Source organism: Saccharomyces cerevisiae, chromosome VI (assembly GCF_000146045.2).
Source record: "Saccharomyces cerevisiae S288C chromosome VI, complete sequence".
Classification (NCBI taxonomy): Eukaryota; Fungi; Ascomycota; class Saccharomycetes; order Saccharomycetales; family Saccharomycetaceae; genus Saccharomyces; species Saccharomyces cerevisiae.
This window is the reverse complement of record NC_001138.5, coordinates 137,372-156,027: the sequence shown is the minus strand read 5'-3', so window position 1 is coordinate 156,027 and position 18,656 is coordinate 137,372. Positions and strand designations below refer to the sequence as shown.

At 35.9% G+C, this 18,656-nt stretch overlaps 9 protein-coding genes and 1 non-coding gene across 10 annotated transcripts, besides 11 other annotated features; 4 read left to right on the top strand and 6 right to left on the bottom strand.

Annotated features, from left to right (window-relative positions):
- Positions 1 to 154: 154 nt before the first annotated feature.
- SAD1 (mRNA splicing protein SAD1) lies at positions 155 to 1,501 on the top strand (the record flags this gene model as incomplete). Its single annotated transcript, NM_001179970.1, has 1 exon — positions 155 to 1,501. One exon carries the CDS (start codon positions 155 to 157, stop codon positions 1,499 to 1,501), a length of 1,347 nt encoding a protein of 448 aa, NP_116660.1.
- Positions 1,502 to 1,714: 213 nt separating this feature from the next.
- RPN11 (proteasome regulatory particle lid subunit RPN11) lies at positions 1,715 to 2,635 on the bottom strand (the record flags this gene model as incomplete). Its single annotated transcript, NM_001179969.1, has 1 exon — positions 1,715 to 2,635. The coding sequence occupies one exon, from the start codon at positions 2,633 to 2,635 to the stop codon at positions 1,715 to 1,717; it is 921 nt and encodes a 306-aa protein (NP_116659.1).
- Positions 2,636 to 2,903: 268 nt separating this feature from the next.
- YPI1 (type 1 protein phosphatase-activating protein YPI1) lies at positions 2,904 to 3,371 on the top strand (the record flags this gene model as incomplete). The annotated part of the gene is made up of 1 exon (NM_001179968.1): positions 2,904 to 3,371. One exon carries the CDS (start codon positions 2,904 to 2,906, stop codon positions 3,369 to 3,371), a length of 468 nt encoding a protein of 155 aa, NP_116658.1.
- Positions 3,372 to 3,492: 121 nt separating this feature from the next.
- Positions 3,493 to 6,012, bottom strand: NIC96 (linker nucleoporin NIC96; the record flags this gene model as incomplete). Its single annotated transcript, NM_001179967.1, has 1 exon — positions 3,493 to 6,012. One exon carries the CDS (start codon positions 6,010 to 6,012, stop codon positions 3,493 to 3,495), a length of 2,520 nt encoding a protein of 839 aa, NP_116657.1.
- A 291-nt stretch (positions 6,013 to 6,303) lies between these two features.
- On the bottom strand, positions 6,304 to 6,918 carry LOC1 (Loc1p; the record flags this gene model as incomplete). The annotated part of the gene is made up of 1 exon (NM_001179966.1): positions 6,304 to 6,918. One exon carries the CDS (start codon positions 6,916 to 6,918, stop codon positions 6,304 to 6,306), a length of 615 nt encoding a protein of 204 aa, NP_116656.1.
- A 482-nt stretch (positions 6,919 to 7,400) lies between these two features.
- Positions 7,401 to 7,425: a centromere (CEN6_CDEIII of CEN6).
- Positions 7,401 to 7,518: a centromere (CEN6; Chromosome VI centromere).
- Positions 7,426 to 7,508: a centromere (CEN6_CDEII of CEN6).
- Positions 7,509 to 7,518: a centromere (CEN6_CDEI of CEN6).
- A 50-nt stretch (positions 7,519 to 7,568) lies between these two features.
- On the bottom strand, positions 7,569 to 8,897 carry DEG1 (pseudouridine synthase DEG1; the record flags this gene model as incomplete). The annotated part of the gene is made up of 1 exon (NM_001179965.1): positions 7,569 to 8,897. The coding sequence occupies one exon, from the start codon at positions 8,895 to 8,897 to the stop codon at positions 7,569 to 7,571; it is 1,329 nt and encodes a 442-aa protein (NP_116655.1).
- A 196-nt stretch (positions 8,898 to 9,093) lies between these two features.
- SPB4 (ATP-dependent RNA helicase SPB4) lies at positions 9,094 to 10,914 on the top strand (the record flags this gene model as incomplete). Its single annotated transcript, NM_001179964.1, has 1 exon — positions 9,094 to 10,914. One exon carries the CDS (start codon positions 9,094 to 9,096, stop codon positions 10,912 to 10,914), a length of 1,821 nt encoding a protein of 606 aa, NP_116654.1.
- Positions 10,915 to 11,205: 291 nt separating this feature from the next.
- Positions 11,206 to 11,504: a long terminal repeat (Ty1 LTR).
- Positions 11,505 to 11,825: a long terminal repeat (Ty4 LTR).
- Positions 11,826 to 12,080: 255 nt separating this feature from the next.
- Positions 12,081 to 12,156: a long terminal repeat (Ty1 LTR).
- Positions 12,157 to 12,488: a long terminal repeat (Ty2 LTR).
- Positions 12,157 to 18,115: a mobile genetic element (YFLWTy2-1; Ty2 element, LTR retrotransposon of the Copia (Pseudoviridae) group; contains co-transcribed genes TYA Gag and TYB Pol, encoding proteins involved in structure and function of virus-like particles, flanked by two direct repeats).
- Positions 12,511 to 17,824, bottom strand: YFL002W-A (gag-pol fusion protein; the record flags this gene model as incomplete). The annotated part of the gene is given in 1 exon segment (NM_001180862.2): positions 12,511 to 17,824. Coding segments are annotated over 1 exon segment (5,313 nt in total).
- On the bottom strand, positions 16,508 to 17,824 carry YFL002W-B (gag protein; the record flags this gene model as incomplete). The annotated part of the gene is made up of 1 exon (NM_001184430.1): positions 16,508 to 17,824. The coding sequence occupies one exon, from the start codon at positions 17,822 to 17,824 to the stop codon at positions 16,508 to 16,510; it is 1,317 nt and encodes a 438-aa protein (NP_058157.1).
- Positions 17,788 to 18,115: a long terminal repeat (Ty2 LTR).
- Positions 18,116 to 18,365: a long terminal repeat (Ty1 LTR).
- Positions 18,366 to 18,468: 103 nt separating this feature from the next.
- On the top strand, positions 18,469 to 18,542 carry YNCF0004C. The gene has a single exon. It is a non-coding gene; the product is annotated as a tRNA-Asn (tRNA).
- Positions 18,543 to 18,656: the final 114 nt, after the last annotated feature.

Here is an 18,656-nt window from a genome sequence, read left to right as displayed (position 1 = left end):
CTCCCTCGCGTATAGTAAGCAATGCCAAAAAAAAAAAAAAAACTGGAAAATCTTGATAAAAAAATGACGAAATAGGAAAAAAAATTGGCAGCAATCTAACCATGCTCTTCATGGTTCATCATTTAGTGGGCGTTAACCTAAAGCGCTGTTTATAATGGAGGTTGATAACAAAAGGAGACATTCAGAAGATGAGTTAAAACAGGAGGCAGTAAAAAAGATAAAGTCTCAGGAACCAAACTATGCCTATCTTGAGACTGTAGTAAGAGAAAAACTAGATTTCGATTCTGAGAAAATTTGCTGCATTACTCTGTCCCCTTTGAATGTATATTGTTGCCTCGTGTGTGGACATTATTATCAGGGGAGACATGAAAAGAGTCCTGCTTTCATACATTCAATTGATGAAAACCATCACGTCTTCTTGAATTTGACAAGTTTGAAGTTTTACATGTTGCCGCAAAATGTCCAAATTTTACATGACGGTGAGGTTCAATTGTTGAACAGCATAAAATTTGCAGCTTATCCGACTTATTGTCCAAAAGATCTAGAAGATTTTCCGAGACAGTGTTTTGATTTGAGCAATCGCACATATCTGAATGGATTTATAGGGTTCACCAATGCGGCAACTTATGACTATGCGCATAGTGTATTGCTTTTGATATCGCACATGGTTCCAGTGCGGGACCACTTCCTACTGAATCATTTTGATAATCAAGGGGAATTTATCAAAAGGTTATCCATATGTGTAAAGAAAATTTGGTCCCCTAAACTATTCAAACATCATCTTTCAGTTGACGATTTTGTATCCTATTTGAAAGTTAGAGAAGGTTTAAATTTAAATCCTATAGACCCGCGTCTCTTCCTTTTGTGGCTATTCAATAAAATTTGCTCGTCCTCGAACGACTTAAAGTCAATTTTAAACCATTCTTGTAAAGGCAAAGTAAAGATAGCAAAAGTTGAAAATAAGCCTGAGGCCAGTGAGTCTGTTACAGGAAAAGTCATTGTCAAACCATTTTGGGTTCTGACTCTCGATTTGCCGGAGTTTTCACCCTTTGAAGATGGCAACAGCGTTGATGATCTCCCACAAATAAATATCACTAAATTATTGACTAAATTTACTAAGTCAAGAAGCTCCTCTACTAGCACCGTTTTTGAACTAACGCGATTACCGCAGTTTTTAATATTTCATTTCAATAGGTTTGACCGTAACAGTGATCATCCTGTCAAAAATAGAAACCAAACGTTGGTGGAATTTTCCAGTGAACTTGAAATTTTGCACGTCAAGTATCGCTTAAAAGCAAATGTGGTCCATGTGGTCATTAAACAACCATCCACAGATGGAAACGCATTTAATGGTGATGAAAAAAGCCATTGGATTACTCAGCTGTATGATAACAAAAGTGAAAAATGGATAGAAATAGATGGCATAAATACGACAGAGAGAGAAGCCGAGCTTTTATTTTTGAAGGAAACGTTTATACAAGTATGGGAAAAGCAAGAGTGAAAGAAAAGAAAGTAAAAAAAAAAATTGGCACTGGGACTACCAGTAGCCATTTCATTTTTACTGTTATTTAAGGAGCCTTTTCCCTCCTAACGCGTTTTCTCTTTCCCATTCATTCCATTAACTACTTCATTAGAATTTTTAGAAAAATACAATATAATATATATGTAGTGGGCTTTCTAGTTATTTAATGCATAATGACTTTATAAAATTTGTTTATTTAATTGCCACTGAATTAACACCCGCCGTCAGCACAGAAACAATATTGTTCTCTAGTGTCTCATCTGCTGTTTCGGAAAGGTGCTTCTTTGGATCTTGCCTACCAACGTATCTTGTCTTAAGTTCTTCTTCGGTTAATTCCTTTTCCTCTTCTATTCTCTTAGAGTACTGTTCGGCTATCTTAACCATACTCTTTGTAGCAGCCAAATTTGATTCTTCTTTTTCTTCATAATCGTACATCTTAAGACCTGATTGCCACTGTTCTTTATGTAAGTTCATTAACATCTTGGTTTCCTTCGCGGTTTTATGATAATCAATATTTAAAGAATAGTAATGCCTATTCAGACCGTGAATTAAGGCTTGAATGTTGGCCTTGTTCAATAAGCCTGTGTTGGAGGTTGTTTGTCTAGGCTCTAAGTTATTTATCAATGCGCCCGTGTCAATCAATCTAAAAGCATCGATGACAACTTTTCCCTTAACGGATTGAATAGGGTCAACAACGACAGCAACAGCTCTGCTGTTTAGTTGTTCAAAAGATTTTTGAGTATTAACATCAACAGAAGATAGCCAACAGCCAAACCCTGGATGAGAGTGGTACCAGCCAACGACCATTTGGTCTCTGCCCGTTTGTTTTAACATGTCCATCATCTTCGCTTGGAAAACATCATCGACAGCCTCAACAGAAACTCCGGTACCCGATTGAGGCATCGCAAACACGTCCACAACGTTAACCGTATAATCATCGACAAACTCACCTAACATCAACCCCATGACTTCCATGGGAACACCAGCTCTACCATGCTTTAGCATCTTTAAAAGCGCAATCGAAGAAATATAAACAGTTTCTTTCGTATCGTCACGGCCGGTGTCCGCGGACCCCACCTTACTATTCATCATCAATCTCTGTAGTCGTTCCATTATGTCTCGTCTTTCTTGTTAAGTCCTCTTAATTGTGTTATCACCTGCTATTTTTCTTTCTCAATATTAATACTGGTCATAAACCGTTTCTTAGCTTAAAGGCTTTTCTTGTGAATTTGCCACCTTGGAGGTCCGAAATCATCAGCGACGTGCGTTTCAGTATAAACAAGGGGCCGTATTTATCATTTAGAAACAATTCGAGTCAAGGGTCCCAAGAGCTTATAACTGCCAGGAGTTGCGAGCTAAGTCTTCAATTAAGTCTATAAGGATGAGTGGAAATCAAATGGCTATGGGATCAGAACAACAACAGACCGTAGGGTCCCGAACGGTGAGTGTGGAAGAGGTTCCCGCAGTTTTGCAGCTTCGAGCAACTCAAGATCCTCCAAGAAGCCAGGAGGCAATGCCTACAAGGCACAATGTAAGATGGGAAGAAAATGTGATTGACAATGAAAACATGAATAAAAAAAAGACCAAGATATGCTGCATTTTTCATCCACAAAATGAGGATGAAGAAGAGTGCAACCATCATTCAGATGATGATGGATCCTCTTCTTCCGGATCCTCTTCTTCAGAATCTGAGAATGAGAAGGATCTTGACTTTAACGAACGTAGACAAAGAAGATTGGAAAGGCGCCATCGTAAACTTGAGAAAAAAAGGTCATATAGCCCCAATGCTTATGAAATCCAACCAGATTATTCTGAATACAGGCGAAAACAGCAGGAAAAGAAGGACTGAGGCTTTGTACAACGAAAGCCAAAATATTCGATGAAGCAGCAAATGGCTTTTTATACTTTTACTAAGTATGCGCGCATACTGATATATAGATATAAACAAAAATATACAATATTTAAAAAAATCATAGAGAGACGTCTATATTAATTAAAGTGCTGTACGTTTCCCTTGGCATTCTGTATTGAATCATACCAGCATAAATCATACATTGTCTCGCAACATTTTTTAAGGAATCAATTTGTTGACCTTTTGTGGACGATTGATACTTACTTTCGTTCAAGATATGAATCATGTTCGATATACAGCTTAGAGTGATAATCAACAAATTTGGAATATTTTTCACAATGTTGTCATCTAAATTAGAGAAATCTTGTGCTTTCTTTCTAGCAGATAGCTCGTCTGAGAAAGGAAGTAAATCCAATAACTCCATTTGGGATAGTGTTTCTTGCCATTGTTTATTGAAATATAGCTCCCTGATAGAGGAGATATTTAAGAGCAGCATACAAATTTCTTTGTTTTTAACATGAATCTGTCTCGATATACCAGCATTATCAAAATATATGGACGCCATCCTCCTAGCCAACAAGACAGGATTCGTCTCGCTATTGTCATCAGGTCCAACCAATGGTTGATCTAAATCTGACGCACTAAGTGTATCACTTAATAAACTATTGACGAGGGTAATAACTATGTCATATTCTTCAGCAAGCTGGTACAGTAATATACTATCATATATTCTGCCGTCTTCGTCTGCCCTTCTTGCTGCTTGTTCTGTAATTGTATGCAAAAACTCCTTTTCATCACGAACGTGTAATAAAGGTTGTCTTTCTTCGATCACCCCCGGAATTCTAGCTCCATCGCGTCCAATTTTACCCAAAAGAACAGTAAATTCCTTAGTTTCCAATACTAGCTCCCTCAACGCCTCATGGCATAACTCGACATCGGTAGGTCCTTCATTTAGAGTTATTAAAACCAAATATTCGACAGCAACTCTAGGATCTGAATACCTAAAGGACTTGGTATAATTAGCTAGTATGTTTGCGAACCTGATATCCCTTTTGGGTTTTTTGGTCAAGCGCGTTGAGCTATCAATCTTAAATAGCTTCAAGCTTGCTAGCCCTATTGCCAAATGCACCGCATCCATTTCACTAAATGTATAAGTATAGTCAATAGCCAATCCATAGAGCCCACTTAACAAAAGGGTCTGTAAGTAATAGTTTGAGAAGCGAGATGGTCCATACGATATTATTATATTCTGGAAGTCTTCTAAGGAATATCTTTCATAAACAGGATCATTCTCCGCGTCCTTTTCTTTGATCAACATGAGATGCATCCACAACCAATCTTCAATGCTTAAAGTAACTGCAGGAATGTTCTTTCTACTCAAGTCGCATCTTCCGATCAACTTGTAGACAGCTAGACGATAAGGATCACCATCTAGTGAACTTTTTATGTGTTGGTTGTATTCTGTATGAAGCTTGGTGGAATATTCCACTGGTAGGCCGTGGTCCTTTGAAGAAGCATATGCTTTGAAATAAGTAAGGAATGATTGTTCTACTTTTTTGATATTCGCCTTATTCTCCACTAGAACTTGCAATGCTTCCTTGATTAGACCTGCTCTTAAAAGATAAAATATTAAGGCCCATATTGGAACACCATTGATAACAGTTAAATTAGAAATCTTCCATGATTTGTCTGCTTTCTTCAACTTCGTATCAATGAATGACTTGATTTTATTGACATTTGTGGCCAATCCTTCATTCATGTTTTTCTTATATAAATTGTCGGTATATTGTAAAAACTGTTGCTCCAGGTACTGTTTCCCGACTTCAACAATATTAATATCCTTACTTTTCATCGATTCGAGAATCTTCCAGCTCTCTAGCAATTGAGCGTTTCTTGTTCCGTTCGCAGAAGATAATATTGAGATGAATTCGTTGGCTATATCAAAATTTCCATTTGCTTGTCTACTATTGTTAAATTGAAACACAATTCTGGCATAATTTTCAAACTTTTCCCTAAGGATATTATTTTCGTTGACATTCAATCTGGATTCGTTGCTATTTAAAATGTTATTGCCCTTATTACCCCAGCTTGGAAGCTTAGGGTCTAGAGAACTGATGGATTTTTTGTGATCTACAGTTTTCTTATCTTGTATAAGGATGCCAAAATTTTTCATGACTTCATTTTTATGCTGAGCCCAATCAAGATTTAAGTTATGATTAATAAAATTATCAAAATCTTTTGTAGCGCCATTTAAAAGCTGTTCGATAGACATCAAAATGTTTTCTTCCTTTTTAGTTCTTATATAGAATTCTAATTCCTCACTTTCAATTATTTTTGGTGGATTTGGTTCCAAAAATTGATTCGTCTGCAAGTCTTTGATGAAAGCATCAACATCTTCAAAGCTTAAGCCACTGTTAGCCAATAAATAGTGGGCTTTAGTATAGTCCTTGCTAGCTTTGTTCTTGCTTCTCAATTGAAAAACACGTCTTCTCAATTCATTAATGCTTACTTGAATTGAACCTAATTCAGAGGATGCTGATGGTAGATTGTCGGACGATTCCAAGAGTTCATTCAACTTTTTGTTGGCGCCTTTTGAGGTGCCAGAATGCAGCTTATTTCCGCGCAACGTCTCCAGCATATCGTTTACTTCTTTGTGACTTTTCTTCACAAGTGTTGTTAAGTTTTGAATTTTGATGAATTAATGCATTTGAAATCTTCTAGGAAGACGTGAGTGAGTTTTCAAAATTTGAAAAAAATTCGGATATTTATTATTACCCGGTCTTCGATAAAGAAGAGAAGTGATGAACAGAGTAGCATCAGCCATGACGATATTGACCGTTCTATAAAGCACAATCTTTACAAAGACTTTGCCTTCAGGATGTTATATATTATACAACAGACTTATCCGTATTTAGTTTAGTCAATCAAACTATTGAGCAAATGAGACTTTTTTTACCTTCCTTCCTTCAGTTTTACTTTCACTAGCTTTTGCTTCACTTTTCAACATATCACGTTTATTCTTTCTACGTATAGTCCTTGCGACAGAAGACTTCTTTTTAATCTCGTCTTTTTTTTCTTCTAGTTTATCTTGTTTAAGCGCTTCCTTTCTTTCAATTTCCTTTCTTTTCAATTCTCGTATCTCTTCTAATCTTCTAGCCTTTTCAAGCTTACTCTCAGCTATATCGTCGTACTTGTCACCAATAGTTGTTATTAAACGGTTTAAAGTCAGAGTGTCGTTATCAGCAATGAATTTCTTACCTTTCTTTCCCCTCCTTATTTTAACACCCGGAACGATAGCTCTATTGAGTGTTGGAATATTCAAGTCTTTCTCAGAATATTTCCCCTTCTTGTCCTTCTTCGCACCATAAAGTCTAGCCAAAGACTGTTCTTTTTTAACCTTGGTTTTAGAAGGCTTACGCTGGGCAGATTTTTCGGTAAGATGAGGAACATTCGCTAGTTGATTCCTAGCTTGTGAATCTTGAAACACCTCTGGTGCGACTTCTCTTCTCAGATTTTGTCTCTTAGAAGGTTTCTTTGGTGCCATCTTTCCTTAATTGTATAGATTTACAGATATCTAACCTTATAATTTTACCTCAATTAGATCTCTAATTTATGGTTTGCATTCGATCTTCTTTTTCAGTTTAAAAAAAACTTCACCTCATCGCCGTTACTTCAAAATTAAAAAATAACTAAAAAAAACTAAAAAAAAAAAGTGGAGTACAAAAATAAGGTCAAAATACATAGTTAAAATTTTGCTTCTTGATAATGAGATGAGGTAATTACAAGAGTTCTGCTTTCCTTCCCAAACAGTTTATTTTATAGTTGGTCTCTATATCAAGTGTTGAGTAAGTAATCGAATGGAAATTACGTACTTTCAACGCAAGAGCAAGACAAAAGAAAGCCTAAAACTGTCTTTTCGTGTCGGTCGTCCAATATCATCGTAAACGTGTGTAGAGCCTTAAATTCTAATTTCTAACTTTAAATTTTTTTTGCTATTATAATACTAATTTCTAACTTTCAACCTATTTTACATCTTCGGAAAACAAAAACTATTTTTTCTTTAATTTCTTTTTTTACTTTCTATTTTTAATTTATATATTTATATTAAAAAATTTAAATTATAATTATTTTTATAGCACGTGATGAAAAGAAATATAGTCTTCAAGGTTATATTATACAGGTTTATATATTATTTTACTTATTTTTGTTGTTCTTTTTCTTGGAGTATTTAGCATTAACAACTTCGACAGGTTCCATAACGCTTCTATCCTCTAGTTTCACATAGGTACCGACTACTTTACCTCTTCCATCGCCCAAATTAATAATTGTCTTTGAGAAGTTGTTTGTATTTGCTGTGGGCAAAACATCTTTAAAAATATTGCATACTGCGGCCTTAAGTTCGTAGTGTAACGTCAATGCTTCAGTAGCTGTCGTGAATTTTATTGCCTTATAGTCATCTACAGTAGGTTCTTGCCAATCCATTTCAGGAAATTTACAATCATATAACAATAATGGTATATCATTTGCCATTTCGTAAACAGGCCTTTGAGGGGTTTTCTCAATATCAGTCAGACGCAAGACAATTTCCGGCACTTCAAGTGATTGACCAACTAAGAAAAGAATGGCCATCATGCAACGAACTTGGTGCCATAGGAATGCTGAACCAACGAGATCAAAACAATAGAAAGTTTCAGAAAGGGGAAGAATTTTTGAGCTTATTATTGTTCGTTTAAAATTGGTAATTTGTTTTGAGCCATCAAGCTTACAAAAATTCCTGAAGTCTCTCTCTCCAACAAAATATGATGCGGCTTTAGACATTTTTTCAATATTAAGGTTTTTTCCATTAAAGATGTACTTATAGTGCCGGTGAACACAGCTGAATCTTGCGTCAAAGTTAGGTGGCGGTCTGAGGCAGACAGCTGATATACGAATATCGTCGGGTAGTAATTGATTTAAAACGTGAACATAGGGTATTTCCCTGCTGTCGTTGGTCGGATCCCGCTGTTCCTCATCTGTTAAATTGGAACGGACTTCTAACGATATAACTTGGTTCATGGCGCTAACTCCCTTGTCTGTTCTGCCACATCTGCTAAATTTATAGTCTTGTAAAACCATCGAGGGAACAAGTTTACACTTATTCATGGCCTCCAAAATGGTACCCTCTACTGTAGGCAACGGTGTGTATTCCTTCTGAACAGCTAAGCCATTGTAATTCCATCCCAAATAGGCAAATCTCAAGGCGATGAACCTGGTATTATGTTTAGAAAAGTCAAACTTCTTCGGAGCCTTTTTCGCCTTGCTTCTCGTAACCTCTTCTTGCGAAATTTTGCGCTTTTTGTTATCCTCGATGTGCTGGAATTTTTCAGAATGTGGCTTATTTGCGTTTTCTAGTTCAGTGATCCTTCGTATTAGCTGCTCTTTGGACCAGTTTGCGTAAATGGAGTCCTTCTTACTAACAATAGCATTGGTACCTGTTGAAATCGCTTTCATTTTCCCAACTAGCCTTCTAATGAAATTACTCATTCAAGGGAGGTTATAGTAGGGCAGTAAAGATTGCATGTGGGCACCTCGAGAATACTATATTATTCTTTATTTTGAGCCGGCTTTTCGCTTTCAAAAATTTTTCACTGAAAAACAAAGTGAGCTTTTCAAGATGAGCTGAGCCCATTGATTTGAGGTGTAGTAAGATAATATTAAAAGCTCAGCAGCAATAAAAACAATGTCAAAGTCATTGGAATGGGATAATCTCGGGTTTTCTTTACTTCCCTGGATAAGGACAGGACTCGATGTTATGGGTTTTGAGACCATGACTCCAGTCCAAGCATCGACAATTCCCATGCTTGCTGGCAACAAGGATGTAGTAGTTGATTCTGTAACAGGCTCAGGTAAGACCGCTGCGTTTGTTATACCTGTACTAGAAAAAGTTGTAAAGGAAGAAGCGAATACATCAAAATTCAAGAAAGCACACTTCCACTCGTTAATTATTGCTCCAACAAGAGAATTGTCACGCCAAATTGAGTCTGTCGTTCTATCATTTCTGGAACATTATCCTTCCGACTTGTTCCCTATTAAATGTCAGCTCCTGGTTGGTACTAATGAAGCCACAGTTAGAGATGATGTAAGTAATTTTCTGCGGAATAGACCGCAGATTCTGATTGGAACACCTGGTAGAGTTTTGGACTTTTTACAAATGCCAGCAGTAAAGACGTCAGCATGCAGTATGGTAGTTATGGATGAAGCAGACAGATTGTTGGATATGAGTTTTATTAAGGATACCGAAAAAATTCTGAGGCTATTGCCTAAACAAAGAAGGACGGGTCTATTTTCTGCAACTATGCGTAGCGCCGGATCAGATATCTTTAAGACAGGGCTTAGAAATCCTGTCAGGATTACCGTTAACTCTAAGAACCAGGCGCCCTCCTCTTTGAAATTAAATTACTGTGTCGTAAATCCTGCCGAAAAACTACAACTTTTGGTTAGCATTTTGAATAACTACAAATTCAAGAAATGTATTGTATATTTTCCAACATGTGTGTCAGTCTCCTACTTCTACTCATTTATCCAGTATTTGGGAAAGAGGAATATTCTCGTGAATGAAGTAGAAATATTTTCCTTGCATGGAAAACTTCAAACATCGGCAAGGACAAAAACTCTAACAGCTTTTACTGATTCGCTAAGTAATTCTGTTTTATTCACAACAGATGTGGCTGCTAGAGGTATTGACATACCCGACGTTGATCTCGTCATCCAGCTTGATCCCCCTACCAATACTGATATGTTCATGCATAGATGTGGTAGAACTGGTAGAGCAAATAGAGTGGGTAAAGCAATTACGTTTCTTAATGAAGGCAGAGAAGAGGATTTTATTCCTTTCATGCAAGTTAAAAATGTGGAACTTGAAGAACTTGATTTGGAAGTAAAGGGCATAACAACAAACTTTTACGAGGACTTTAGAAATTGGATACTAGAAGATAGGGATAGATTTGATAAAGGTGTTAAAGCATATGTTGCCTTTATTAAATACTACTCAAATCATTCCGCAACTTCAATTTTTAGGCTTCAATCTTTAGATTATGTTGGTATTGCGAAATTGTATGGTCTTTTCCGCCTGCCTAGAATGCCTGAGATAACAAAGTACTTAGCCACCGAAAAACAAGAAGGGATTTTCCCAGGGAATTGGTTGGTCGATCCCCCAGTTAATATGGATGAATATAAATACAAGGACAAAAAACGTGAAAAGGAGAGACAAGAAACATTAAAAAATATAAGCCTGATTAATGATAAAAAGAAGCTGAAAAGTGAGTTGAAGAAGAAGAATTTAGCGTGGTCAGATAAAACATTGACGAAAGAACGGAAACTCGAGAGAAAGGAAAAGATGAGTTTAAAAAGGAAGGCTATAGAGGAAGAATTGAAAGCAGAAGAGCTCGATGAAAATGCTGAAGAAGAGCGTATTAAAGAGGATTGGAAAGAAATCGTTTTACAGAATAAACGGAAGAAAGTTTCCAGCAAAGCTATCCAAGGCAATTTTGACGACTTATAATTATGGAAAAAAAGTTACCTTGTTCGTAGAATCACTCAACATTCTTAACCAATGGATGATCTTGTAGCATCATAGTGAGTAAGTAGATTATTTGTGTATGCATACTTAATTTAAAATATTCTAAAACCATTATACTCCATCTTAAAGCATAATATATATCTCTTGTTCAGCATGTACTTGTAACAGGAAAAGGATATTATGTTCAGAAATAATCAAACAGCCTCAATACTGACATCAGGCAGTCGACAGGAATAACTTCAAAATAAGTTCCGATCACAACGTTATTGTAATGGAACCAATGATCGCTCATTGATTAGTATTCATATTAACACTATATTAAAATTGAGTGTGAGTAGATGGCACAAAGACTGAGAAATAATCATCAAATTTAATGGAAGCCGAAATGCAAGACTTGATAATGTAATGGAATAAAGAGTGGCGACAATAATATGAAAAAGAAAATATTAATAACATTATATAGAAATATGGGCTTCCTTTTTTAGGTTATTACATCCTTGGGAAGAATTTTTAATATACTTTGATTCCCTTTAATAACAATGGAATGCCAACAATTATCCTAACATTGACCCGTTGGTAATTAGAGGTTAAGAAGTAGTGTTAATGAAGATTAAATATGGATCTTCTTATACTATATAAGAGAAGTATAAAACACACGCTGATTTGTGTATTATTACTTATGATCAATGTAATAGTAGTTCTGGAACTTGTCATACATTTAGTTTGACTAGTCATATTACGCGTATATATAACGACCAGATCATGTCAAACCTACGGTTCTTCAATACAGATTCATTACTTTCTTTAACAGGTATATTCATACTTAAACATATATGCGGTATGTATTCATGCACGATGCAAGCATTCAAAATGTTACTATGGCAATTGATGACCACTTGTTCCAAATAGTAACCGTACATTCATTAGTGAGTATAATTCTACCATAAGTATAAATGGTAACATATAAATATTCCGAGATCATCACGGGATTTGTCACGCAGCGGATTTATTTCAAATATTAAGAGAATTTGAGATCTGAATTTAACTTTAAATTTATACTTTTTCTCCTATTTCTACGTAGCTAATCTCACTTTGTAGTTTCCTTGAATATTGCTTTGGACTATACGTCTTTGTTTGTTTCAGATATAGTCTCTGAGATATTGGTGAATTTTGAGATAATTGTTGGGATTCCATTGTTGATTAAGGCTATAATAATATGTATACTGTAGAGAATGTGGATTTTGATGTAATTGTTGGGATTCCATTTTTGATAAGGCAATAATATTAGGTATGTAGATATACTAGAAGTTCTCCTCGAGGATTTAGGAATCCATAAAAGGGAATCTGCAATTCTACACAATTCTATAAATATTATTATCATCATTTTATATGTTAATATTCATTGATCCTATTACATTATCAATCCTTGCGTTTCAGCTTCCACTAATTTAGATGACTATTTCTCATCATTTGCGTCATCTTCTAACACCGTATATGATAATATACTAGTAACGTAAATACTAGTTAGTAGATGATAGTTGATTTTTATTCCAACATACCACCCATAATGTAATAGATCTAATGAATCCATTTGTTAGTTAATAGTTTAAATGTTTTTATCGGAAGAGGTTTTGTCATCACATCAGCAATGTTCTTCTTGGTCTCGATGTAGTATACGTATAAATTATTACCTGATACTTCATCTCTAAGTCTCATTGCCTTTGTGCCAAAAAATCTGTTTCTAAATTTCTCTTCATTTGTAGACTTAATTATACTGATCGTTGATCTACTATCAGTAAGTAAGCCTTTAATAATTGGTTTCTTGTTAAGTTCTTGCACAAGGTGACTGAGGTTATTCAATAGCGGAATAGCTTCACTGACTGCGTGTATTTCTGCTTCTGTAGTTGAAGTGCATGTTAACGAAGCCTTTGTCGACTTTCCTCCAATCACTTTTCCGTTGAGTAGGAAAATGTTACCAATTTGTGACTTGTAATATGGTTGGTTACCATATGAAGCATCGCTTATTGCGACTAGTTTATTATCTGGCTTGGTAGGTTTGTTTTTGTGCCATATTAATTGTTTATCTCTAGTGTCCCACATGAATTGTATTAACTCATATGTCATGTCTAAAACTTGCCTAGAGGGGAATAGTATATGTTGAGCAAGTGTGTTGATGTAGTATAGTAAGTCAAATCTAAATTTATATCCAACATATGAAGCTAGACCAATCAACTTTTGCATTTCATGTACTTTCTCTTTGTATTCATCTTCATCTATTTCTAGTTCATCCTGGTCTATATAATGACCTGGTTGACCTGGAGCTCTAAGTTTCTTTCCTTTTGGGTTCAAAGGTACGTTTAGTTTGGGTAATTTTTCTGTCAAGGATTTTTCCATACCTAATTTCATGTACTTGCTTCTTTGATATTTGATCTCTAATCCAAGTATGTCGTACTGAATTTCGTTATCACTTTCACCCAGATTTATTATCTTTGTATCGTATTGTTTCTTGAGTGTTGTTATGATTTTCTTATTTGCATTTAAGTCTTTGCTGAATAATATCATATCATCAACGAATAAGCAAATTGTTACTTGACTATTCTTAAATACGCATGACCATCCGCGAACTTCTTGCATGTCGCAACAATTTATTAAATATGATTTAATGGTTTCATACCAGTTTGCACCACTTTGTTTCAAACCATAGAGTGATTTTCTCAAACGTAGTAATTTATCATTCAAACCTAAATGTGGTGGAGGTCTTATGTATAATTCTTCTTTGATATCAGCATATAAGTAAGCAGAGGATATGTCCAGCTGTGTGATATAATAGTCGTTGTCTAATGCGATTGACAGTGACGTCATCAGTGCATAGTGATGTACGGTATTGGATTGCATATCAGAATCATATGTATCGGGGTGTTGAATGTCGCCTCTTGCAACAAATCTAGCTTTGTGTGTACCATCACGTTTCTTGTTAAATATAAACATTGAGTTTATTACTTTTTTAGGATCTATGTCATTTCTATCATAATATTTGTTTGTATCCCAAGTGTTCATTTTCAATAGTTGGCTAATTTCTTTATGATAAGCTTCAACATATCTGTCTTTTTCTTTGTTGTCTTTATTATATGTAATTGCTTCATCATATCTTAAGGTCGTTCGAACTGGTTTGATCGATTTCACTCCTTTTATTGCTGCAATTAAATTTATGCGTTTCTTCGATCTTGGTGGTTCCAGACTTCTCATATTCTTATTATTCCATGTGTCTCGGGATACCTCAATTTCAGTTTCATTATCTTCTAATGATCTTTTCTTACTTTTGGTAGTAGTCAGAACATTAGAATCATCCATACCACCCAAACTGGAATTAGTCTGACGAGAGTGTATGTGTGGAATATCTTTTGAAACATCAGAAGTGTCCGTAGGAGATTTATGGGTTAAGTCAGGAAGTGGGAGGTCGTCAAGAATAGAATCAGCCGTAACATTTTTTGAGGATTTGTCAGGCATTATATTAGGAGTCGCATGGTCAGAAGATCGATATTCTGGCGGATCCGTATCAATGGAGGGTGTATTATCACATACAGCCTTTGTTTCTATGGAGATGATGGGAGTAGTGGATTCACTGTTGGACGAACGGTCATCTATTGAGGGCGTACTATTTGTAGTCCTGTATTTGATATTTGTATCACTATTTCGTTGAATATATGGTTCCTCCGTACCACCCAAACGTGTAGTTTTGATGTTTTCAAGTCCATAATTAACTCTATCCTGTGAGGTCAAATCAATCATCTCATTGGTACTACCAGGTCGGTTTTGGTTTCGTGCAGTGAAGGTAGACGAGTGTCTAGGTGAAGTAGTATCTGATTCAACGGTACCACCCATTTCGGTACTCTCTTTATTAATGATATGGGGTGTACGAGATCGTATAGTAGATGGAAGAATATTGTATTCAGATATGTCGGCATCAACTTCTTTTGGTGCACGTACTTTTTGGACTGGTTCCTTGTCTAATTGTAAAGGGTTTATTGATTGGGACGAGAAGTCGTTCACTAGAGGATCAGAGTTTATTTCAATCTCCGATTGATAGTCATGATCAGATTCTGTATTTTGATCATATGACTGCTCCGTTTCATTTTGTTCAATAAAAGATTGGTTATGGGCTGTTAAACGATTGAGATCATCATCAAAGGTGAGTGTATCATAATTGAATTGGTCCAATTTGGATTGCTTGTCTTGTAATATAACGTAATTGGTAGTATCTACTGTCTTTTTTAATGATGGAAGATAGATAATATAGCCATAAGAGTTTCGTGACGGATGTAAGGCGTAACCTGGAATGCCACGAGGATGTATTTTCGAGTCGGGATTATGGTTGTTAACTATAACCGGTTGACCGAAAGGTAGTATAGTAGTAATGTCCAGTCCAGCTAAACCTGCATGTTGTCTTGCAGATTTATCGTTTTTTGGTGAGACTAATGAATTTCTGATTATAGTAGAAAATTCGACTGCTGAGAACCATAGATGATTTGGTAGACCACTGCAATGAAGCAGTGTGCGACAATCGTTTAATAAAGTACGATTTAATCGTTCAGCGACACCGTGTGCTCTAGAATCTGCCGTGGTTGTATAGCATGCAGTAATACCTCTGTTCGTAAAGAACTTATGAAGAGTTTTGTTAGTGTACTCGGAGCCACGATCCATCTGGATAACTAGAACGCGAGCATTGAATTGGTTCTTAATAAATGCTAATATCGATGTAAAAACATTGAGGATAGATTCTTCACGACGGTCGTGTAATGGGTACACCCATTGGAATCTGGTTTTCTCATCTGTAAACGATATAAAGTAAGAAGGTGCACTTTTCGGTAAGTGATGTACAGGACCAAATATATCGGTGTGCAAGTACTGAAAAGGCTCATATGATTCTTGGTACTTTAGTCGTGATCCTTTGACATGTCTATGTTTCGTGCTTTTGCCGATTAGACAGTCAGGACATTGATATGTGCTAGCGTTAGACCATTCAATATCCGATTCCTTCAAATATGTAACTGCATTCTTCTTAAGAGACTTCTGAATACTTCGGAAGTTAGCATGTCCAAGCATTCGATGTATTAACGGATATGGATATTTATTTACGCTTTTGCTTTTGTTGACGTTGTTTATTGTTAGCTTTGAAATGTGCGAAGGAATTAGGTATTTTTTAGATAACCAGTAAAAGTCTCCATGTTTGACTATGGGAGCTAGTACTGTACCATCCGATCTTTCTAAAGTGTTTCTGGTAAAGCAGGCAGTAATATTTTGATTAGCCAGCTCACTCAAACTTAATAGATCATAGGCTATGTTTGGTGTGTGTAGTGCTTTTATTGATGTTTTGGTGCCGTTCTGAAAGTTGAAGTGAAGATTACCAATGGCATTTATAGGAATGTCTTGTTTTTGAGCATCGACTATGTTTATTTCAGAATTGGGTGTTGCATGGTGTAAATAATGGGCTGATCTGACAAGCGTTTGCGAAGCTCCTGAATCAATAAGAAGGTGATCAGGTAGTTCGTCATTCGAGTCTATTGTGTGTGTTGGCTTAGATTCTTTCTGTTGCTGGCCTAAGACTAAGTTCGTTGTCATCGCTTAAGTATTGTGATGAAACGGTTGATTCATTAATGTGATCATTGTTCACCCTTGAGAATTTACTAGATGTAGCAATATTGTGAGCTTTTGCTGCTCTTGGTTTTGAACTATTTGTTCTATGATAATTACGAGTTGTAACCTTTGTGTTAGTCGTGTTTGGAGATGTGCGAGAAACATTTTTGTATTCGCTGTGTTGTTTGTATTGGGACGGTTTATTTAGATTCATGATTTTATTTTCGTCATATATTAACTGAATTTCAGCGAATAATTGGGAAAGTTTCATGTTCGTTTTGGTACGATATTGATTACGTAGGTATTTGAAGTCACCGGATAGACCTTTAAGTATTAGTTGACAGGCCAATCTGTCGCTAACATTGATATTGTTTTCTTTTAGCCTCTGAATGATCGTACTGACTGTAATTTCAAATGTATCAGCAGATGTACTTCCGTCGTACTCAAGGTTGGCAAGAGCTATCCAATCCTTTAATTCTTGATTGTTAGTTTGCATTTTGGACACACTTTTACAAAGGACTGTAAGGATGTCAGCATAATTAATTTCTAAAATTTGTTTTACCCATGTTGGCAATAAATGAAATGGGGCAAATGCTTGGAAGGTATTGTATATATACGCATGTTCTTCATAAGTCATTTGACTTTTGATTTCACCCTGGTCATTTGGAATGATGTCACCGAGATTAGAGTTCTTCAAAAATCTGATGTAAAATTTAACCCATGTAGAAAAGTTTTCTTCTGATGTTAAAGTGTGTGGTGGTAAGACGTTATTTCTCACCTTTGTCTCAGCTTGAGGTACTTCAGAGTGTTGATTCTGTGAATCGATTGGATCAGGTGAGGAAGTACTCAGTGGTGGGATATACTGTGGCAACGGATAGTGTGGGTCCGGTTGATAATACGCAGGTGACGTTTGATAATGTGAACACGTCATCATAGACGGTTGTTGGTAATGTGCCCAGTTAGAGGCCATAGCTTTGTTTGGGGTCATCATGCCGTGCTGTTGGTACTGTCCATTCTGTGGAGGTGGTACTGAAGCAGGTTGAGGAGAGACATGATGATGGTTCTCTGGAACAGCTGATGTCCCAGGTGTTGTCTCTTGTTGAGAATTAACCTTAGTGGAATCTCTATCAAATTCCGGTAAATTGGAAGCTGAAACGGCTAACGGATCTTGATTTGATGGGACTTCCTTAGAAGTAACCGAAGCATAGGCGCTACCATGTAGAGAATGTGGATTTTGATGTAATTGTTGGGATTCCATTTTTGATAAGGCAATAATATTAGGTATGTAGATATACTAGAAGTTCTCCTCGAGGATTTAGGAATCCATAAAAGGGAATCTGCAATTCTACACAATTCTATAAATATTATTATCATCATTTTATATGTTAATATTCATTGATCCTATTACATTATCAATCCTTGCGTTTCAGCTTCCACTAATTTAGATGACTATTTCTCATCATTTGCGTCATCTTCTAACACCGTATATGATAATATACTAGTAACGTAAATACTAGTTAGTAGATGATAGTTGATTTTTATTCCAACATATACAGAATATGCTAGAAGTTCTCCTCGAGGATTTAGGAATTCTCAAAATGGAATCCATATTTCTACATACTAATGTTAGACTATTCCGTTTTATATGTTTCATTATCCTATTACATTATCAATCCTTGCATTTCAGCTTCTTCTAACTTCGATGACAGCTTCTCATAACTTATGTCATCATCTAACACTGTATATGATAATATATTGAATAACTATTAGTTGATAGATGATAGTGGATTTTTATTCCAGAGGTTTGCGATGCCTTTGAGAAATCAGGATTGTTTTGGTATGGGATGACATTGTTTTACGTAGTCTATTCCGTTTTAAGAGTTGCAGAACTCAAAAGTGACTGACTCCATGGCCAAGTTGGTTAAGGCGTGCGACTGTTAATCGCAAGATCGTGAGTTCAACCCTCACTGGGGTCGTTTTTTTATTCAAAATCAGTTTCTAAGATTTAGATTTTATTGTATCATATCTTTTTCCATACTGAAATCGATTAAAGTTTTTATGTGTTGCATCTGTATGAGAGCAAAATCTTA